The sequence below is a fragment of the Onychomys torridus genome, chromosome 11 (assembly GCF_903995425.1).
Source record: "Onychomys torridus chromosome 11, mOncTor1.1, whole genome shotgun sequence".
Classification (NCBI taxonomy): Eukaryota; Metazoa; Chordata; class Mammalia; order Rodentia; family Cricetidae; genus Onychomys; species Onychomys torridus.
In genome coordinates, this window is record NC_050453.1 from 20,245,840 (window position 1) to 20,268,862 (window position 23,023).

The window sequence follows — 23,023 nt, forward strand, 5'->3', positions numbered from 1 at the left end:
CCTCTCCCTATACCCCAGACACTTAAATCAGACCTTATTAAATGCAGAATGCTTTAGGTGTGTTTCAGAACGTTGGCTTTTCCCTCACTTTGTTGACAGTATGAGGGAATGTTTCTTCCATCCTCATCATAGAACACAATAGGATTCTTGTGGGCAAAAGTTAGAAAGATGCTGTAGGCCTCCCAAGACTTCTTCCTGGCCTCAAAGGAGGCTTTAGTCTCAGATTTGTCCACAAGGGACCTCCAACTATTAGAGTTGCAACTTGAATATTACTGTATCTGAGGGAGCATCCCCATGTGGTGATATTTTATTTGTACTGAAATGTGATTTTATTTGTATATTAATAGTTGCCTTGGGGTCAGAGCAAGCCATAGCAGAAGCTGGGTGATGGTGGCACACGCCTTTAATCCCAGCACTTGGGAGGCAGAGCTAGGCAGATCTCTGTGAGTTCAAGGATACAGCCAGCATGGAGATTCATGCCTTTAATCTCAATACCAACCATAGAAGACCTGGAGGTCTGTACAGACAGGCAGTGATGAGGAGGTCATGTGGCTGGGTTTACAACCAATGAGAAGGCAGAACAGAAAGTCTATATAAAAGACAGGACACAGGAAGTAGGTCTCTTGCAGAGAGGAAAGACAGAGCAGCAGTGAAGGGTAAGGTTTTCAGCTCTCAGCTATTGCTCTAACCTCTTGGCTTTTAACTCTTCAATTGGCTCTGTGTTTATTATTTAATAAGACCGTTATATCTACATCCCCAGGCTGCTATTTTAAGTCATAATTATCTAGACAGTCCTGTCTGTATCCCCAAAAGCAGGACTGATGGGTTGTCTTCTGACACCAATCTTTGAGTGGTATAAAAGCTGGTTTGCCCCTTTGTTCACCCCTTTTCACTATGAGAGTAAATGGGAGTGACAACTTCCAAATTCCCCATGTCATACCTGATGTTTGAATGCAGAATTTTCTAGAGAAAATGACATAATATGACTAAGCATTTTGTGCTTTTTTTTTTTAACCTTGTTTCTACCTTTTTATCTTTCTTTTCATTTCATTCTATCATGAGATTGCTTCTTATGTTTGAGCGCAGATCAAGTTGGTCATGTCTTTCTGTATTTTCCTTTCCTACTGAGAATTCAACCATGACCATCAAGAAGACTGTTGTTGCTATTAAAACATTGTGTAGAAGTGCATCTTTGGGGAAAAATACAAACAAAAAAAATTTCCAAGAAACAAGTGTTGAGAAAGAAGAAGAGAGCTTTCATCACTGACCAAAGTGATTAACCAGCTTTCCCAACTCTTGAAGTTGAGGGGACATACTTATGATACAGGAATAATGAGAGAAGGCAGCATCTTACTAAAGGGGACTAATGTCTGTGCCTTTCCTGGGACTAGGAAGAGGTCTTCAGGGACTTCCTTTTGTTCCTTCCATGGTCTACTGTTTCCAAGTATGGTGATTGGTAAATGCCCTGGGCTTAGCAGAGAGAGCCTATCTTACAATTCTAGAACATTCTTCATTGAGCAGTGGATCCATAGATGATGCTGTCCCAAAGAGTAAGGTAGCAAATAGAAAGACATACTACTATGAAGACAGAGGAGCCACACTTTCTGATCTCATTCCAGTCACCATCAGATACCACAACTCAAATACAGAGTCAGTGTTTGCAATAAAAGGAGTTTTCAAATAACCTAGGCAACTTAAAATCTCTGATTTTGAAAAAGTGTAGTAAGGTACTCTTCTAATTTGTAGAGTGAGTAGACTGTCCTTTATCTATCTTAATATAAAATAAACCTTTAATTATTGCATACTTTTTTTGCTTGTTATAAGAGGTATTATTAGCATTACAATTCATTTTATAAAATAAATATTCATCATAAATATTTATTAGCTATATTAAAATATAAAAAATAAAACAAGCTACCTTCTTAAAAGCTGTAGCTTATTTTTATAATAGTAAAACATTAACTCATTATCAAGACTATTTATTAAAAGGAACTAAAATATTTGTGCCATCTGAAGAATGGAAATTATACTTGTAAATTCTTCTTAACAGAAGCTTTTGACATTTCAGAAAACTTCTCAATGAAAATTTCAGTTGCTAAAAAAAAATTTTTTTAGTTGCTAAATAGTCTAGACTGTCTAGTTTTTAGGGTTTTCTTTTCCAAATATTTAAGCACCTGCTTCACAGTCTTGTTCAAATATCTACATGTAAGACTATTTACATATAAGAATATTACAAAAGCATATAAATGTGTTGTTTATAGAACTTATATCACTCCAAAGTATACAAACAGTTATCCAAATGGAAAGTGAACTATTCTTAAGTGTGATATCAATAAAATAAATATGTAAATCCCACCAGTGTTTGGAGGGTGCCCCCAGCTCACAATCTGATCTCTAGAGATGTATTCAGTTATATTGAAAATTGTTCCACAAATCTCTGAGCCACCAGCTTGGGAATATTTAGTTATTTATCTGTCTATATAAGAAACCAGCCCACTGACTTGGGCATGAGAATACCTAATGGCATGTCTTATTGGACTCCTTCTTTACTTTCTTGATGAGTATATCTTTTTACTTCAAATTCTCTGCAAAACTATAAAAAAAAAAAAGAAAGGAATGCGTTTTCTATTTTATAGTAATATACATTAAGTTCTTAAATGTCTAACTGGTATCAATATTACTTTTGTCTTTACATCATTATTTATTTATATATTAAGCAAGAAATAATATTCTATCTTCGAGGTCATAAATATCAATATGTAAGTATAATGTGTGTAGGTTCAAGGATTGACTATTCTGAGTGTACTCTGACTAACCCATATCAATAGGAGTGATTTTAAGTACAAATTCTTGGTTTTTTTTCCCAACCAGTTGAGCTTGGGACTCCAACTTAGGCTCCCAGTAAACATTATAAATAACCTCTTCAAGGTGTACATTAAAGATTGAAGGCCAGTTATTATTTGGATTTATGGAGATAAATTAATTTGATTTTCTATTTCTGATGGTTTTCTGTTTTGTCTGATTTTGAATGATTATTTCTAATTGTCTAACTACATGTTAACTGATAGTATGGCAGGAGCATGAATATCCCCTATTGACTCTCATTGGACATTTACAAACATTATCTAATTTTTATCCCTCACAGAAAATCTTTAAAATGTTTCTAGCCATGCTCTATAGATAAGAAAGAGTTAAGAATCAGATGTGTAGATGTCCTACTCCACTGATATTAATCAAAGGACAGGGCCATGATCCACTGGGCCAGATTGTTTCTCAGCTGGATTGTACACCCATGTAGAGTAGATGAGAAATCTAGGGAGGTGGAATTTTGGAGGAGTTGTTAGAAAAAGAAATAAGGCAACAAACAATAAGCTGGAACTAATTTGTCAATGAAGTGAAAAGCAGAAAAGAATGAAGAGGGAAAGAAAGAATAAATGAGTGAATGATGGATTTTAGGGGGGTGGGTTAATTCCTAAAAGATGGCATTAAGTTCTATATGGAAGAAAGCTGAACATCCATTAAACAAACTTCCCTGAAGGTCGAGACCTGCAGAGAGAGCAAGATAACACATGTACTTGGCACACATGTTCAGCTGCTTGCCCAGGCAGAAAGACTCCTAATAAGCAGTCTGTTCGGATGGTATTTTTCTATGAATAACTTAATTTAGAACTGAGTTTCAAACTCTTCTGAATATGACATCTTTGTGTTGGTCAAAATATTGTAGTTCCATGGTGTTACCATTAAGGTTTAGATAGAATGGGAAATGATGATAACAATAATGTGACAGTGTACAGAATACATCAGGAAAAGAGATGAGTCTGGTTTACAATGAGGAATGTGGGAACTCACATTTGAACTATAGCATGACCTCACTCATTTGTGAACTTACTTGATGTTTACAGCCCAAAAATACCCCTTATACAAACATATGCTATTGTATTTAATCAATTAACTTACAGCAAACTTGAATTGACATGAAATGAACATTGCTTTTCAATTTAAAGCCATGAACATTGTTCTCTGAAAATCATGACCAAGTCAGAATGACACTTCTGAGCAGTATGAAATATCCACTGGGAAGATTAATGTAACTATGTGGTATTGCCACGTGTTATGAAGTAGAGACCTCAGTAAGTTTCAGTAGCCAGCTAGCTTCACTTTGTGCATTCCAATCATAGTGTGACCTATTCACTTGCTGTTGTTCTGTGTAAACAAAAAGAAACCATTACACTTTAGAGCCCAGAACAGTGACTTACTTCTCTGTAGATCTTACTTTGAGAATCATGGATTCTAGGTTTGTGTGGATTGACAAATTTTCCCAAGCCCAGTTGTTTGCGTGAGCTAACTAAACCACATTTTCTTATGAATTATTGAGCCAAAATACCAAGGGACCCTTTTCAAGCATTAGTACAATGGGCACAATTCGGGTTAATTCATGGTGAGTGACCTAGATTAGATGAAAAGATTTTGGTTTTGGTAGAGTTTTATCTAACAAAGAAGGGATGGAAAGGACACAGGAGACTTAGAATATATCTACATACAAGCAAGTCTCCACTGAATTACTATAGGCCCTTTAAGAATGACAGAAAGCATAGTTAGTCTGCCCCTCACTTTCATAAGCTGGTAACTACAAGGAGCATTCTGATCTCCATTAAAATTTTACTAAAGGAAAATTGCTATTCATAGTGGGCACAGTATAAACAATGATAGTCCTGACTTATTAGTGAGATTATTGACCACCACATTTATGCTCAAGTGATTTGCCAGGAAAGTCTTTACTTAAAAGGACCACTCACATGTTCAAGTTCAACTTTTGCTTAATCAAACTGAGGGTGGAGAAAAGGTAGTATTTTGTTTCTACACTGTTTTTGAGTAAGAGGAAATCTTGTGATTTTACACTGAGGAGGGAGAAACAATGTAAGGTCCTTGGTAAGACTTTGAATAGGAAGCTAATCTCCCATAGACTCATGTATTTTAATGCTTGGTGCCGAGTTGGTAAAACTGTTTGGGAAGGATTTGAAGGTGTGTGACCTTGTTGGAAGCAGTGTGTCACTGGAGGCATGCTTTGACATTTCAAAAACTGGGGCCATCCCATGTCTCTTTCTCTATCTGCCTTTGCTTGTGGACCAGATGTGAGTGCTCAGCCACTGCTCCAGTGCCAACACTGCCTTTCTAGGATCATGCTCCCAATGTCTGACAGTGAGAATCTGGCTTCCTTCATCCTTAAGAGCATAGGACACCTGAGAAATCATCCCAAGTGGCCATCTCACCAAGACAGCTGGTATTCTGAGAAGTGTAAGGCCACCAGGCCAAAGCCACATCTCTCATTGGCCATACTAAAACACGGAAAAATGAGACAATTAGAAAGACACCTGGATCTGTACTTTGCAGGACAGACAATAAAGATTTTCTGAAGCTTACAAATAATTACCATTGTTCAGGGGATACTAAGTGTACCAGGTATATCCCACCATTGTATCTGTAACATTTGTTGTGACTAAATGCACTCCGCTAAGCGACTGCTTAGGCAGCCGACCCAGATTGCTTTCTTGTCAAGTTTGTGGTGTCAGATCCTTTTCAAAGAGCTTTCTCTTTGAACTGAGAAATATTTTTTCTAAGGCATCCCAGTGTCCTGCCACTGCTCTCCACTTCCTTTGTGAAGCATTGAGCAGCTCGGAGCTGTTATAATACAAGAAACTGATAGTACATTGTTTCCAGGGTTATTGTGCTGTTCTCCAAGCTATAGCACAGTACCTCTGGCTAGATTCCCTGGAGGATGAAGCAAAGGTAAGGCTGGTAAAGGCCTCCAAAGCATGACTCTGATTTAGGTGTATTTTCCAGCTGAGAAAGAGCAACATTTGTGCTTAGGTTACAAAGAAGGCCTGGGGCTCCTTACCAGAAGTCACTTCCAATCCTCAGCTCAGACCTTAGATGGGATATGAATACTTTCTAAAATGTAGATGATTATTATTTAATTTCTCTGGGCAATTTGGAAGAAAGGAAGACCTGAAAGAGGAGAGAATAAGAGCCATTTTTGTTAAAAATACAGATGATATTACTTATTTCAATAAAATTGTGACTGTACATAGATTGACCCCAAAATTGCCTTTATCTTTACTCCTCATATTGTGTGTGTGCATGTACACATGGGTGTGTCTGTGTGTGTGTGTGCATGTGTGTTACATAGGCACTATATATATAAAGGGCAAACAGAAAAAGTAGCAGCAAAGCATGCTTGAAGAAATATAAGGGCTGGGGTTCAAGCAGCAGCTCCACAGAAAAGATGAAGGCAGGGGGATTAGAAATTCAGGGTTATCTTTGGCTACTTAGGGAGTTCAAGACCAGCCTGGGATATATGAGACCATATATTTTTTTTTAAATCCCTTTCTATTACATATGCAAAGAAATACAATAATGCATAGCCTGGAAAAAATGAGATTAAAATATAGAAGTCAGACAGAGTATCTCTTCTAGTTTAAATTAAGATTTTATTTGAAAATTTAGCAATAAAATCAGCTTCTTATAGCAAAGTTTCTATATCATGAAGACATACATCATAACAGGATGGAATGATCCATATTTGTAATTTTTCATAGTTTAAAGAAAACCACCAGGCAGTGGTGGTACATGCCTTTAATCCCAGCACTCAGGAGGCAGAGGCAGGCAGATCTCTGTGAGTTTGAGGCCAGCCTGGTCTACCGAGCAAGATCCAGGAAAGGCGCAAAGCTACACAAAGAAACCCTGTCTCAAAAAAACCAAAAGAAAAAAGAAAGAAAACAATTTTTCCCCACCATCAGCAACACTAGGCTTTACCTTTCTGGTCAAAACAACAACAAAACACTGTTTTAATACAGTTTGCATTTGAAATGGCTTCTGTTGGAGGCCTGCTTTGCAAGGTGGGAGCCAGCACTCTGGAGGGAATCAGCTTTTTAATGGAGAAGGCCTGCAGGGCAAATTGTTCTAGAGACGTTCCAACTGTTCCAACTCCGCGTGAATGAGTTTTCAGAGCTTACAGAGTGGCAGCATTCTTCAGACATAAAGAAATGGAGGCTAAAGTACAGTAAAAACACAGGGCTTAGAGAAAAGTAGCCACTCCGTATCATAAATAATGAACCAGCATGAAAGCACTAAATCCGAAAGCCTACAAAGGTCTGGAGAAAACTGGATTGAATGTTGGGAAAGACGGGAGTGTTGACAGGGTCAGTGCCCTGAGAGTGACAGGAAATATAACTTAACAAAGAGCTTTGCTGAGACTTGCGATGACACGGGGCTTCAACGTGAACTCACTATAACTGTACCAAGCCTCCCAAGAAAGCAGTGAGGGAGCTGAGAGAAAAACAAAATGATATTTCAGAAGACCAGTCATAAGCATGTGAGAAGCCTAGGAAGGAAGTCATTGGTCGCCAAGCCACTATACCAATAGAAAAATGGGTTTCTGACTGATAGCCATTTGGGGGTACCAGGAAAAGGAAAACCTGAAATTACCACAGAACAATGTTTTATAACCGGTGTAGAGAACACTGAGAATAGCCTGATGTGCTAAATCAACAAGCCCAAAGTGAAAAATGAGACACCACCCAAGGGAAGTGAAGCCATGGGGAAGAAGAACAGGCAAACAAGGGGTGTGGGTTCAAGCAATTTAAGTAATTTATTAGATGATCACAAAGAGAACTGGAAATGTCAAAAAATAAAGTAGAACACTGGAATGTTTCCAGAAAGATTTGAGAAGCAATCCTGTGGATCATGCGTTAATGCAAAATGAAGATGGTGTAATCGAAGCCTCAATGAGCAAGCTGGAGTAAATTGGAGGTGATGACTTGGTAAATTGAAAGACCAATCCAGAAAGTTCAACAGTTAATAGAGACATTGGGAAATCTGGAAAGCAGGTTCAGAGACAGAGAACATATACTAGGGTGCTCAGGAGAGCTTAGGAAACCAGCAGTGGTCACTGAAGGAAGAGTTGAGGTCATGTCCTCGTTAGGGTCTCTGTTGGTGTGAAAGGACACCATGACCGCATCAACTTTTAATAAGGAGAACATTTAATTGAGGTGGAGGGCTGGGTCTGACTTGGGCTTCTGAAACCTCAAAGCCCACCCCCATTGGCACACTTCCTCCAAAAAGGGCACACCTCCCAACAGTGCCACTCCCTATGGGGCCATTTTCATTCAAAACACCACCGGCTGTTTTAGGATTGGAGGAATAAGACAAAGTGTTAAACATTACATTTGAAAGTACTAGGAATGCTAGTTAAAATTTATGAAATTTAATTTTTTTTTGTTTTAAAAGTTACGTGGGGGACACGACTGTCATCTCATGTGTGGAGGTAGAGGACAACTTGCCAGAGCTGGTTGTCTCCTTCCTCCATGTGGATACCAGAGATCGCACTCAGATTGTCGGTGTTGGCAGCCATCACATTTACCCACTGAGCTATCCCACAGCCCAAAGATTTCTGAAAAGTTTAAATGTATCATTGATAAATACATCACACAAAGGGAGAGGCGTGGGAGAGGAGAGGGGGACCAGTGACGACACAGGAAAAAGAGTTCACTGCCCTTTTGTTGGCTTTGTTTTCTTTAATGAAGACTGTCTCACAATGTCTTTGAAATGGGTCTCAGATTCACAGGCATACAGAATTGAGTTTTTGTTTAAGAATTTGTGTGTGTTGTATGTTCAAAGTGCATACATACTACTGTGCTGGTGTGTGTGCCGTGGGTGTGTGTGTGGGGGCTAGAGCAGTGTGATGGGTGTTTTCCTCTATACCAATCAGCCTTAATGTCTTCAGACAGAGTTTCTCATTGAACTAGAACTTTACAGTTGGATATAAGCTGGCTGGCCAGTGAGCTCTTGGAATTCTATTTCCACCCACAGTGCTGGTGTTAAAAGCTCATAATAGACATTCTCAGATTTTTGTGAGGTAGCTGGAGCCAGGTTTGCATGGTTGAGCAAGTGCTTTTACCCACTGAGCCATCTCTACAAATCCAGGGATCTTCTGTTTTTGAAAAATGGTGCTATGCCACTCTTTAGAAGTAAATTAATAATAATTTCAGTATATATTTTTTAAACTCCCAAATCACTGAGGTTTCACCTATACATCCATTAAACATAGACTGCACTTGAGTCTCAAGGCAGATCTAAGAAGCAGCAATAGACTGACATACCATAATTTCCAGGAGTTTCTCAAAATCATTCCTTTCTTTCCCTGCATAGACAAAAATGAATAAAGGCAAAGCTGGCTTCGAATAGACAGAAACACAGAAAGGAGTGGGCACAGCAGAGCACCACTCACCTGAATGGAATCAGTCGGACTTAGAGCTAGGAAAGTGCCCTATGGTTATAACTAAAGTTTCTTTTCTCAAGAAATTTGGCAGCTTTAGAGCATTGGACCAAGTCCAAGTAACCGCATTAAGGCCTCCCTGTTTATACACGAAGGCTAGAAATATGACTGAGAGCTGGGAGGGCAGAGAAAGCCTGCTTGACTTTCAAGGTTTCTTTGTCTTCCATGTAGCACTGTAGCAGAAGGTCTCATCCCTGATCGGACTTCCATTCCTCAGGTAGCATGGGGTCCCACATGTTTGGCAGCAATTTAACAGCCAGGAGAAGGAATGGAAGGAAGCTAGAGAGTGTGCTTCAGAGCCCACCTGACCGAAAGCCTGGAGCTCAGCATGCTGCTCTCCAGTTCCCTGTCACCTGCATAGCCACCTCCTCCAGACAAGTGGGAACACACCTAGGGAAACCAGAAACAATATGGGAAGCCTAAACTGTAATGGACATGAGCTTTGAAATACTCTAAGCTCAGATACATTGGTTCAAATAATTTACATTGTGAAAAGGCAGTTTTCTGTTTAATTTCCCAAGACAATAGCTTTATCTGCCTTCCCTCCAGGATCCAAAACAACTGGATCAAAACAGTTTTAAAATGAATTATGAGTACTATGATTCATTCCAAAATGATAATTAGCAGTACAAAATAAATTGTATTCATTCAAACATTAGAAGACTGTAAAGAGTGAGGATAAACTGTTTTTATTTTTTTTAAATCATGGATGATAGATTGTAGTAGTTACCATTTAATTTCTGAGGTTATAATTTAGGAGGTTAATATTTGAACCTTTATTTAAGGAGGTAAGGTTGAATGATAACAAGTTTTATTACTTATCAACTACTAATGTAGGAGGTAAAGAAAACTCACTCAAGAACCAAATAGTAGAAAATGAAGGAAGAAAGAGGAGAAAGGGTGATGTAAGGAAAGGAATACCAAAGAATGAAAAGAGGCTGGAGAGATGGCTCAGTGGCTAAGAGTACTTGCTGCTCTTCCAGAGGACCCAGGTTTGATTCCCAGCACCCATATGAAGGTTCACCACCATCTGTAACTCCACTTCCAAGGAACCTGATACTCTTCTCTGGCACCTGGCATGTATGAGGTACACAGACATATACATTCAAGCAAAATACCTGTTCACATAAAATAAAATTAAAGATGAAAAGATTTCAATTTTTCTACCAAAAGAATAGTATCATAGTTGGATTTTAAGTAAAACAGGGTAACTCAGTTTAAGCAAATGGTAGCAACTAGGTATGGGAACACACCCTCTTAATCCCAGCTCTCTAGAGGCAGAGGCAGGAAAATCTCTGTGAGGCTGAGGCCAGTCTGATATTCATGGAGAATTTAAGGCCAATTTGTGTTACACAGTTGGACCTTGTCTCAAAAACTAAGTAAGTAAGTAAATAAATAAAATGGTACACAAAGATGTATCCGGCAAATATAAAACAATAAGAAGATGAAATAAACAGCAATGACATTGATTAAATGAAAAAAATAGATGGAAAATATTAAATAGAAAATTTAAATTAAAAATATTAAATTGGTGAAGGTAACAATCCATAGAAATATGTTATAGCAAAACCTATTACATGAAAAATGATGGAAATTTAATAAGACAGATATGGAAAGATAATGAAACCACTAGACTTTAACACATCTCTCTCAAGCTAGACTAGCAAAACCCAAAGGAGGAAAAATTTCATCATTCCTTGAAAGAAGATCATTATGCACAAAAATGTGGCAACGTTGGAAAATTTAAACTCTGCCATTTGCCACAGACTTCAAATATATGAGAAGAAAAACCCTTATTTGATCATTATTCATCCAGCCCAAAATTATTTACTTAATGATAGAAATGTGGTTAAAATATCACACACACACACACACACACACACACACACACACACACACACACACATTCTTCATTCAGGATAGGATATGGTGGCTATAGGAAACAAGCTATATCCATGTAAAACAACATAGTAAATTTCAATCATGTTATGTTTAATGTAGAAAAGCAAATTGCAATATGTGTACCACTGATGCACAGTATATGAATATGTTCACACACACAATCCATAATTAATCTGCCAGGATTTCATCTTTATTATTAAATTACCTTCTCTCAAGAAGCCTGGGGAAAAACGGACTTCTTGCATATGTAGTGAGCTTTCGTCTTTCATGTCTAGCATACAAATTGGTTTCAGATCTAACTGGAAAAAGTCGAATCCTCCAATATAAAATATCACCGCTAGCTGAATCACCAAACAAGACAAGCAGGCAAATAAACAAAGCCTCAAAAGGTCAATAAATCATGATATCTCCTTCCACTCGGCAGATACTGAGCATTTCCTCTTGGCAAGTGTTTCTGAGCATGAGGACCTATCAGTACCTGTGACAATGAGGGGGTGGGGGACATTTTCCAAAATCCACAGAAGCAACAGGAAGAAACTCTGTGCTTCAAACCTCTGTCATGTCCAGAGAGCAGCGAGATCAACACAGTGCGTCAGTTAAGCCAGAAAGCAAATAATTCAGTTAAATAATGAGTAAGTATCTGGATAAATATTTCTAAGGAAAGACAAAGAAATGACCACTGGCCTATGGAAAGATGTTTAGCATCATTAATCATTGGCAAATTCAGTTCTGCACTTGGAAGGAATAAGTTGAACTCTTATATAAAGTGCAACAATTTGTATGTATGTTTGAAGGTCACTAAGAGTGGATTTTAAATATTCTAATCTGACAGGATGTGTGGGGATGGAGAAGACGAGGATGGTGAGGTGATAGTGATAAACAGTGACTGTGACTTATCATTTCCATGTTGTAAATGCATCAAAGCATCAAGCTGTACAACACAAATATACATTCTTAAATAAAAAATAAAGGGGACGGGCTCAGCAGATGAAGGTGCCTGCTGCCAAGTTAGATGATGTGAATTTAGTCTCTGGAGTCCACATGGTAGGAGAAGAACTGACTCCCTCCCACAAATTGTACTCTGACCATCTCACACACACAGACACACACACAAACACACACACACACACACACACACACACACATACACACACACATGCATGCACACACACACATACACACACACATACAAACACATGCACATACACATGCACACACATATACATACACACACATGTACACACACACACGCACACACACATGCACACAGGCACACAGACATACACACATGCACACACGCACACACACACACAGAGACACACACATACACGTACATGCACACACACATGCACTTGAACATATGAGTGTGCACTGTGACACATATGTGCCTATAAGCACATACACACATACAATAAATATAATAAAAATTAATATAAAATCTGCTGAAACACATATCTGTTTAACGTTGTCTACTAATTTTTGCCTTTTATTTTGGAAATAAAATTCAAATTATGCACAAGGTAGAATAAAGATATGTAACTTTGGAATGTTTATTCTGCCTTTTCTTCCTTTTTTGTCTCTCTTGTTCTACATCACCAGAATTACAGCAGTGGTTCTCAACCTTCCCAATGCTATGACCCTTTAATACAGTTCCTCATGTTGTGGTAACCCCCTACAACCATAAAGTTATTTTGTTGTTACTTCATAGTTGTAATTTTGTTACTATTATGGATTGTAATGTAAATATCTGATATTCAGAATATTTAATAAGTGACCTCCAAAATGGTCACGACCCACATATTGAGAACTGCTGGATTAGAGGCTCTGTCAATGGTTCTTGGTGACAAAGAGGAGGGTCAGCTAGAGAACGTCCCATACACTCCTTTTATGTGTAAGTTGGAGTCATGTAGATGATGTCAACTTTAAACCAACCTTGAAAACATGCTTGGCGTTTATAACTGGAGATGGAAATTATCAATACTTTAATACTCCCTGAGCTACGCAAACTTGAGGAGCAAGATTGTGGGAACTGATTATTTTTTTAATTCAAGGAAAGGGGGAAAGTTAATCCACAAACTAAACATTCAAAGATTCTTTTAAAAGAAACAGAGCTGCCTCCTGACTGTGTGTTTCACTTGCATTACTTGGATTATGTGTTGTATGTTTTCCAAGTGAACATTTGGCCTTTGCATTTCTAGACCTTAGAAAGTAAACATTTTTGTCTTCATCCTTAGCTGGAGGTATCATAGTTCCTGCCTTCTATGGGGTAGGACCCTGAATATTTTTCTCACAGACATCAGTGTGCAAGAGACTTCTCCATATTGTAGAGAATTCCAGAATTAAGAGAAATGATCTCCTGTTGGCCCTCCCTTTCTAACCAGTCCTCACTCAAGAGACCTAATTCAGAAACGTGGCTTTTTGACCAAATGGTCAAGATGCATTTGGACCAAATCCTGTCCCTTTATTATTCAGCTATCACTTGAGTGGCAGTAATACTTGTCAACTGCTTGTTGATTTTATGCCACAAAGTCATCAAAATTGCCTCACATGATTTCCAAGGAATTACTTTAGAAAAGTACATTTCAACTTGAGGGCTGGCATATAGCTCAGGAATAGAACATTTGCCTAGCACACACAAAGCCCTGGGTGGGTACAAACCCCAGTAAACACACACACACACACACACACACACACACACACACACACACACACACACACACACACACACGTTATATGTTTTCCAAGTACAAATTTAGCCACTGCATTTCTAGCCCCTGTGAACTACACATTCCTGTCTTCTCTATTCTTAACTAGTGAGGTCATAGTGCAGCAACTGTATGTAGTTCCTCATCTCAAACCAAGGCAAATATTGTTAAGTGCAGAGTCATATGTATAAGACATCTCCACAGGCATAGCCTTACAAAAATGAATGCTTAATGTACCTCACCTGGTGATTTCATTCAGCATGTAGACTGATATAATTAATTAGTATTGGGCTACATGAGATACAACTTTCACCCCTGATGAAAAACAATGATGGAAGATATTCTGGGAATTGGGACTCTACCTGCAGAACTGGTTGTGTTGACATGTTCATGAGAGTCATCAAGATAATTTCAACCATCTAAAGAATTGCTCCAGGGAAATGCTGCCATCCCTGTCATCTCCTCCTTTCACAGTTCTATAAAACTGCTGTCATGACCAACTGGTATGGTGGCCAACCAGACTGAGGAAAAGGCCATAGAAGGGAAGCATATTTTATGTGAGTGCACTGCTCTCCTAGCGCGGAACAACTGACCAATGAGAGACTCTTATGAAACAAAGAGAGGAAAAAGCCAAGAACCCTTGAGTTTACATAACACATCCTTGTAGTTGACAGTACAATCTCAAAATAATTCAAAATGGCTGTCAGACACCTCTTCATGTAACTACTTTTCACAAAATGATTTTTATCTATATTTTAAGTTCATTTAATCTTTGAAAAGATTTTTCTCATTTATTTGTGAATGATAAAATTATGCTAGCCATTTAATACCAATAAATGATTACCCTCACTTAACATTCTACCTATTTGTGACTTCTTAAATGCCAGTATTTGAACCTTAAACTTGTGCTTTTATCATTATTTACTTTTGTCTAAAAGGTAACAATAGAAAATTAAACTTGAGAGAAAGTGATAAATATCTTGACATGTAGTACTATTGTTCTGCATTTAATATTTCAGTTTTAATGAGCAACCAATAAATGATATTATTTTTCCTTTCAGCTGTTTACCTCTGCAAGAGAACAATGCAAAACAAGGCAAGGCTAGAGCTAGCAGATTATGAAGCTGTAAGTACCAAGGATGTTCATACAGTGGTGTAAAATGATCAGAAATCAGATCTTTGGCCATGTCTGGGTACTCTGCCTTTCTGCACCTATGAATCCTAACGACCAGAATTCACAGCCCAATGTCTTAATGAGCCCTCTTTGTCTGCTTCCTCTTTCCCTCACATTAAGGACAGTAGAATTCTAAACATACAAAGTCAACATATAAAGAGAAGCATATCTTTTAGACTAACTTAGTTGTAAAGATTTCAAGTAATTGTCATATCAATAATGTCCAACCTCTAAGGATGGAAAACTGTTTACACTGGGGATTGATTTAGCAGACCTTTCAGATTGATCGCCACCCTCAGATCAAGGGGGTCTGGTGTCATTTGTTCTAATGATTGCTGTGTTGTGATAACTAATTCAGAGTACTGTGCAGGAACACATACTTGGCTTCCAAGGACTGATGGCTATTCTCAGGACCCAAACAAACCAATCTGATCAGTTGTGAGAAGGCATTGCTTTCCTATTTCCATAGAGTGGGCACAGACAGATCCCATGAATTTGTCTTCAGTCCAAACAAAGTAATACTCAGTAAAGTGCTTGCCTGGCATGCTCAAAGCTCTGTTTTCTATCCCTAGAACTACATAAACTAGGCATGTTGACAGATATATATATAATCCCTCACTGGGTTAGTAAAGGGGAGAGGATGAGAAGTTCAAAGTCGCTTTTGGCTACATGGTGAGATAGAGGCTAGCCTGGACCCATGAGGCCCATGATTAGTTGAGTTCAGGAAGTACAGTTGATTCAGATTCAGAGCATATGGTACTACTTTAGGGATTCTGGAAGAACACTAGAATAACAGCTGTGCCATGTGTTTTCAGGAAAGCCTGGCCAGGCTGCAGAGAGCATTTGCCCGGAAGTGGGAGTTCATTTTCATGCAAGCAGAAGCACAAGCAAAGTGAGTCCTTGTGAGTCTACAGGGAGATTTGCTCGGGTGTGGTCTTCAGTGCAGAGGCGGTACGCTTAACCCTGCTAACTCTTCATTGTCACCATATTGACAGAGTGGACAAGAAAAGAGACAAAATCGAAAGGAAGATTCTCGACAGCCAAGAGAGAGCATTCTGGGATGTCCACAGGCCTGTGGTGAGTCAGCTTACAGGCATATTTTCATGAACTCACACCTCAGGCTTGGAAGAAAAGGGTGCCCTGGAGCAGACCATGGTCCCTCATAGTATGACCCAGTGTCTGGGTGAATTAGTTAGGGAAAGATGGCTGCCTCTGTATAAGATGAGAGTTAATGCAATGTATATTTACAAAAGGATACATTTCCCCCTGATGTGGCTAGCCAGTTCACTCTGGATATCAGAGGTGCCTGATGCTGTTGTCAGTTCTTGAAGGGGAAAAACATACTGCTAACAGAACAGTATTTTTTATGTTTATAGTTTACTTTTTTTGGCTTTGTAGAGAAAGTTAGAATCAAAATGTTATTACTTGCCTTTATTTCTCCTTTATGACTTATTAATGCCTATTCTGTCTTTTGAAAATAGCATATCATCAAATTTAAATCAGTTCCTACTTCCTAAATTTTTCTTTTACATTTGCTTATTTATTTTGTGTATGAGGGAGGGGGCACATGTGGAGGTCAGAAAACAACTAATGGGACTCCATCCTCTCCAGGTGGACTCCCAGGATTGAGCTGTATATCAAGTTTGGTGGTAAAGGCCGTTATGCTCTGAGCTATCTCACCAGCCCATCAATTCATACTTTTAATGATGTAACTTTGAATCTATATAAGAACTTAGCTCTTCTCTCTCTAATGTTGTCAAACTAAATACTTCACTGTAACAAATACTGAGTGTCCTCAATACCAGAAAACTCATGGAAAGTAATTCCCTTGGTTATAAGCCTCTACAAGATAGCATGTCTACTGTGCACTGTACCACAAACATGTAATCCTAGCCCTCAGGAGGTTGAGGCAGTTGGATTGAGTTCAAGGACAGCCTAGGATACATAGCAAGCCCTTGTCTCTAAACAAGCAAGGGGCTAGAGAAATGCTTCAGTGGTTATGAGCCTGTACAACTCTTTGCCAGAGGTTCAGTTACCCATGGTAGGTGACTCACAACTGCCTACAACTGTAACCTTAGGGCATTCATTGCCCACTTCTGGCCTCTGCAGAACCTTGCTTTCACAAGTTCATGCATACACACACACACACACACACACACACACACACACACACACACACATATAATAATAATAATAATAATAATGATAATAATAATAATAATAATAAGGTAATAATGAAGCAAATAAAAAGATCACATGTCTAGCCTCATTTTTGTTTTGAAAAAATATCTTTCTTTTCTATTAATTTCTTTAAATACAGACAGGTCACCAGAGAATATTTATATACACATTACTAGAATAAATAACAGGTTCACAGCAAGAGAAAGAAATCACGACAAATCACTTATAGATACCTTAAGATTTTCCTCTCAACTATCTCTGAGTCACACCAAAATAGAAAGCATCCACAGATGTATTTACAAATGTATGTATTTCAATTCATACAGCAATGCAGTTGTTAAGTTTTATTTTGAGATTGCCGTCATTTGAATTCTCAAGAGAGAAGAATTGAGTTGCCTGGCTTTTCTGCTCAAAATACAGTTGGAGTTTTATTACTTGTGGTGAAAAATGAATTATGAGATCATGCTCGTCACCATCCTGAGGAAACAAACCAGAATCTCTGTCTTCTTAAAGCAGCCTCCAGATGCAGAGATATCTCGCTGCATTAGCTGCTTTCCAGCACTATGTCTGCATTTCCGTAGACCATGTAAGGGAGGAAGGATTCATAGTTTCAAAGGGTTCAGTCCATCATGTTGAAGATGACATCAGAGACGAGGTCTGTCCACTTCACAGTGGGAAGGAAGTAGCCAGGGACAATGTTCCTTTAAGGACTTTCTCTTGGTCATCTACCTTCTCCAGCTGGAGTCCACTTCTTCCATAACTTCCCAAAACAGTACCACCTGCTGGGAACAAAACATTGAAATCCTGAGCCTGCAGAGGGTGTTTATTCCCATTCTCTCTGCATGGTGGAATATAATTCCATGTATGATTATGCTCTTGGATTTACTTTTTGTGAGGCCATGAAGCCACAGGCTCCATCCCTCCACTTGAGACAAAGGCAAATCTTTGCTGTCTATTTTCTAAAGAAAAATAGACTTCGATTGCCTTGTGATTTAGTGAGTGGTATTTACCTAAAGTAACCCTACCTTCAATGATTTACTGTCCTCATGTTACAACTCTATATGTAACGTATAGGCATGTCCAAACTTTCGATGTGGCAATACCATAATGGTGTCATCTACAAAGTTCATGGTTGGGGACCATGTTATCAAGTTACAAATTACACAAGGCTTTAAGTAAGTTTCTGATTTTGTTGTTGTTGTTGGGCATGAGTTTGGTTTTTAACCAGACTCACAGCTATCCTTGGCTGTGTGTGACTAAGGGTTAGCCACGCCTGCTTGAGAGGTAGTGTCTGTTAGCTTTTAAAGCTTTTAAACGTTTTTGAATGGTTCTAAACTTACAAATGATACCCTTGTCTGACAGCCATGGCTGCCACTGAGACAGTACCTCATCTTTTCCTATTTCTGGGTCCTTACTGAGGGAATACTCAGAAAGATCACGAGAACAGGGGCCCTGGCCTCAAGGGTGACCCCAGAGACCTTTCATTTTCTGGCTCCTCAGCCAGTACACAAACTGTATCTCTATTCACTGACAGCAGCAGTAACTAAGCAAGAACAGCAGTTTTCTTTCCCTTTCCTTTTTTTATTTTATTTTATGTGTATGATTGTTTTGCCTGTTCCCCATGTGTATGACTGAGGTCAGTGGAGGGTATAAGATCCCCAGGAACTATGTGACCGATGGTTTGAGTCACCATGTGGGTTCTGTTCATCAAACACAGGTCCTCTGGAAGAGCAGCCAGGGCTCATAACTGCTGAACCAAAGGGCTTCCTAAGATAATCATCTCTCTAAATAAAATGACCCAGGGAATAGAAATAAGTCCTGGAAGGAATAAGCAGATTGGTGGAGCTGGTGGGGAGGAAGAGGAGAAGCAAAGGAGTGGTCCTGGGAATTAGGGGGTTTCTAAGATAAACAAGAAATCTGTGATCCACAATGATTATATTCTACCAGATGGACAGACACTGGTCAAACCACTGCTGTGTAGTTGCTACACCTATGTAAGTACTATGGGATCTCTGTGTTCCTTTACTATTTTCCTATGCTACTCTCTGAATCGCTTCACAGTGGACGCTTGACAGTTCTTGCTGTCCACACAGCAAATGAAATGCAAGCTGTCTCTACGTGTCAAATCTCATGAATTGTTCAGCCCACCATGGCCTTTTATAAAGAGGCACTTGCATCTCTAAAGGCAGGTCTTCAACCAAGGAATGCCTAGCAAAGCGTCCTGCTTCTGCCGTTTGTGACAGGACATGAAGAGGCAGCTTGCCTATTAGAATATGTATTTGACATCAACCCTGGGATGCAGGATTCAGTCTCTCTATATTGACATAGGGTTGATTGCAACAGACGTGACAGTCATTTCTGGGGATGGACACAAGGGTGTAGCCCTTCTTGGAAATCACGGTACCTTGCTCTTCTTCGCTGTGTCATTTTATTAAGAGGGATGGCAGTGGACTTTCATAATTATGAAAAAAATGAAAGAAAAAATATTTGAAAACAGTGAATAAATTACATAGAAAGACACTTTTAGACTTCTGTCATCTGGAATCTTGCTGTCTCCCTATTCATCTTTCCTTTGGAAAGGATGGATACATGGAGCTAAGAGGGCTTGGTACTTTTTATAGAGATCAGGTTGGCCTCAAACTCACAGAGATCCATCCATTTACCTCTGCCATCAGACTGCAGGGATTAAAGATGTGTGCTACCTTGCCCAGCCTTATTAGAGCTTTTTAAAAAGCTAACTGAAAAACCATGAATGTAGTTCTCTCTGGAGAGTGCTTGCCTGACATGCAAGAAGCCCTGGGCTGAATCTCAGAACAGAAAAACCACACCTGGCATCAAATGCCCCTAATCCCAGGATTCAGGAGGTGAAAGTAAAGAAGGCAAAGGCTCAAGGTCATCTCCTACTACACAGTGAGCTCCAGGGGCCAGCCTAGGATAATAAGATTCTGTTTCAAAACTAAAAATTTAAAAAAAAAAGGAGGAAGTGAAAAGAAGCAAAGAAAAAGAAAATCCATGATACATGGTCTTAAAAGCATGATAGATATTTCTATTACTCTAAAAGGCCCTATAATTATTACTTCCCGGTAGTAAGACACAATCTCAGTCAGATGTCTAAGTAATATAATTATATTCTCCTGAAATGACTTACATTTATAAATATGTAAAATGTCTTTATTTTTCATAACTGGAAATTGAGTTATCTGAACAATGTTGTTTGTTGATGTTTTAATACAAATATACACCTAGTGTTGGTCCTTGGAAAACTGCTTTTTTTATGTCCTGTGGAGGAAATTTGTAGCTTCTTTTATGCCTGCCTAATCTTGTTTTGATCTGGTTCCATTTATTTAATCAGGAATAGAATGAGCAATCAGCAAACCACAGCTCAGTATCTCACAGGCTTAAAGCTGGATTAATGTGATGTTATGATACAGTGTGTGAATTAAAACCTAGCAATGTAGAAAATACATCTAATAGGACTTTAATATGATTTCTTTAACCATGAGGTCATCCTTAAGTCAGATTAGAAAACATAATCTGCCTCTTATATTTAGTACCTTTACAGAATAAAGTTAGCTTCTCTAAGAGTGTCAGTGTTTACTCTGGAAAAACTAAACTGAGGTCTAATCAAGGAGGCAGACTCTTTACTGGCTAAGAATTCTAAGGAACAGCTCAAGAACACAGTGGGAGAAACAGACTAGATGTTATTATATTGAAGAGAATGTGGGATTTGTTTTTCTTCTGTATAATTAATGTTATAAAGAGATTTATTTTATTTTATTTTTGCAGTGCTGAGGCTTAAACTCAGGGTCTTGTCATGCTAGGTACAACGTTATCACTGAGCTACACTTCCAGCACATCTAAGCCCTAATGTGTTGAAAATGACTATTAATAAGCTGGCAGCTAGTGAAATCAGAGATTTAAAGTGCTGAAGGCAATCCACTTTGTAGTTTTCTGCAATGTTCTGGGCACCATGCTTTGAAAAGAGTGTGTGTGAATTGGATTTAAGGTAAGTGGATGAATTAGGAGGCAACAAGCAGATACACACACACACACACACACACACACACACACACACACACACACACACACACACACACTGGCTCACATGGACACATATTCCCAAGTCAAGCCAGGACCTTGGTGTTGGGATTTGGTTTTATTCTTTTTTTCTTCATAGTGGATTCCATATGATCAATGTGGAAACTTGTAGAGAAAAAAGCTCTCATGGTACCCAGAACTATACAAAATAGGAAGAATGAATTAGAAATGCTGGGTCAGGAATACCAGTTGACTTTCTTTGTGTCCCTAGTTGTTATTTTAGAGTTGAATGCATGATAGATAGTCAACAAAGACTCCATAAGAGTACAAAGAAGTAGAAACATATTTCAGTCAAATAATCAAAATAAAAACAACATGCCTTGAGCACTTCCTAAATTCAAGTTAAGCAAATCCTGACTACAAAGCAGTGAAAATAGTTTATTGTTTTACACTTTCCATATCTAATGCTTATTAAGTCATATGTGTATTTGATGGTGGCTTCATTGACATTCTGCACTGAACTTTTTTAAAAAAATTGTCAGATTAAACCCATCATTGTAGGAACAGGCTAGAGGAAGTTTTGAGTCTGAGGAATTAATGACAATTTGGCATTGGCAAAGGGCTTTGCCAAGGGCTGGAAAGTGAATTCACTTTGGATCTGACTGGGTATGATGCCATCATGACCAGCTGTAAAACTAGACAGAGACCTTGTCAATAACAGCAGTGGGGTCAGAGTTCAATGCCTGTTTGGAGTTTTACAGAATTAATTTTGGAACTCATTGCAATGGAGGTGGAAAATCTCTGTGGGAGGGTAGGAAAGCTTGAGGGTCAGAGAGGTATGATTTCCATTTGGAATGTCATAGACCTTCCTCCTTCCTTTCCTATGACCCCAGCACTCCAGAAGAAAGTACTGAACTTCCCTCTATATCAGTTTTTCTTCATATCGATTTAGGGGTTAGATGTGCTTATTGGGAAGTGAAACTGGTTTGTATTTGCATTAGTATTGGCATTAGTAACAACAGTTTTACTATAAAATATGGCAGTACTTGTTTTCTGACTGCCCCTTCATGATGTAGAAAAAAGTTTTGTGTAATCAGCTAGGTGTGGTGGTACACGCCTGTAATCTCAGTCCTTGGGAGGCTGAGGCAGGAGGATGTCTGTGCTACATAGTGAGGCTCTATCTCAAACCTCTCTTCCAAAATGGAGGAGGATGGAGAAGGAAGAAAAGAAAGGGAATAAAGGATGGAGGGAAAAGGAAAGCCCCAGACAGAATTTATTTCCCTGTAGAACAGAGATGTATGGAAAGGGTGGGGAAGTGAGACTAGTGTTTTCCATAAAGTTCTCACTTCTGCTCCCACCCTCCCACAGTGTGAGCATTAGACAAGACAGCTCCTCTCCAATTCTACTTTCCCTGTGTCAGATTCTAAAACTTGGAGAGAGCAAGTGCCACCGTGACTGACTTATACAGGACACTGTTCCGTACGTGCAACTGCAGCTGGAAAGGTTTGGCTCAATTACCAAATCCCTTCTTTGGTGAAATTTATTAAATGCTTCCAAGTCTCAAATTCACCCTTTGAAATATGGATAATAACTGTCTCCTAGGACACTGGGAGCATATAGCAATGATTGCTGAAGATTTTCCACATATTCTTTTGTCTGTTCACTCATTCATTAATGCATTCACTCATT

At 38.8% G+C, this 23,023-nt stretch overlaps 1 protein-coding gene across 5 annotated transcripts in view; it reads left to right on the plus strand.

Moving 5' to 3' along the window:
- The window catches only part of Rgs7 (regulator of G protein signaling 7), a 384,424-nt gene that overhangs the window by 311,304 nt on the left and 50,097 nt on the right, over positions 1 to 23,023 (plus strand). For all 5 annotated transcript variants that reach the window (XM_036202165.1, XM_036202166.1, XM_036202167.1 and 2 more), the window contains 3 exons: positions 15,003 to 15,067; positions 15,931 to 16,007; positions 16,111 to 16,192. In XM_036202165.1, the coding sequence (XP_036058058.1) occupies positions 15,003 to 15,067; positions 15,931 to 16,007; positions 16,111 to 16,192 (224 nt within the window). The remainder of the gene's footprint in view (positions 1 to 15,002; positions 15,068 to 15,930; positions 16,008 to 16,110; positions 16,193 to 23,023) is intronic.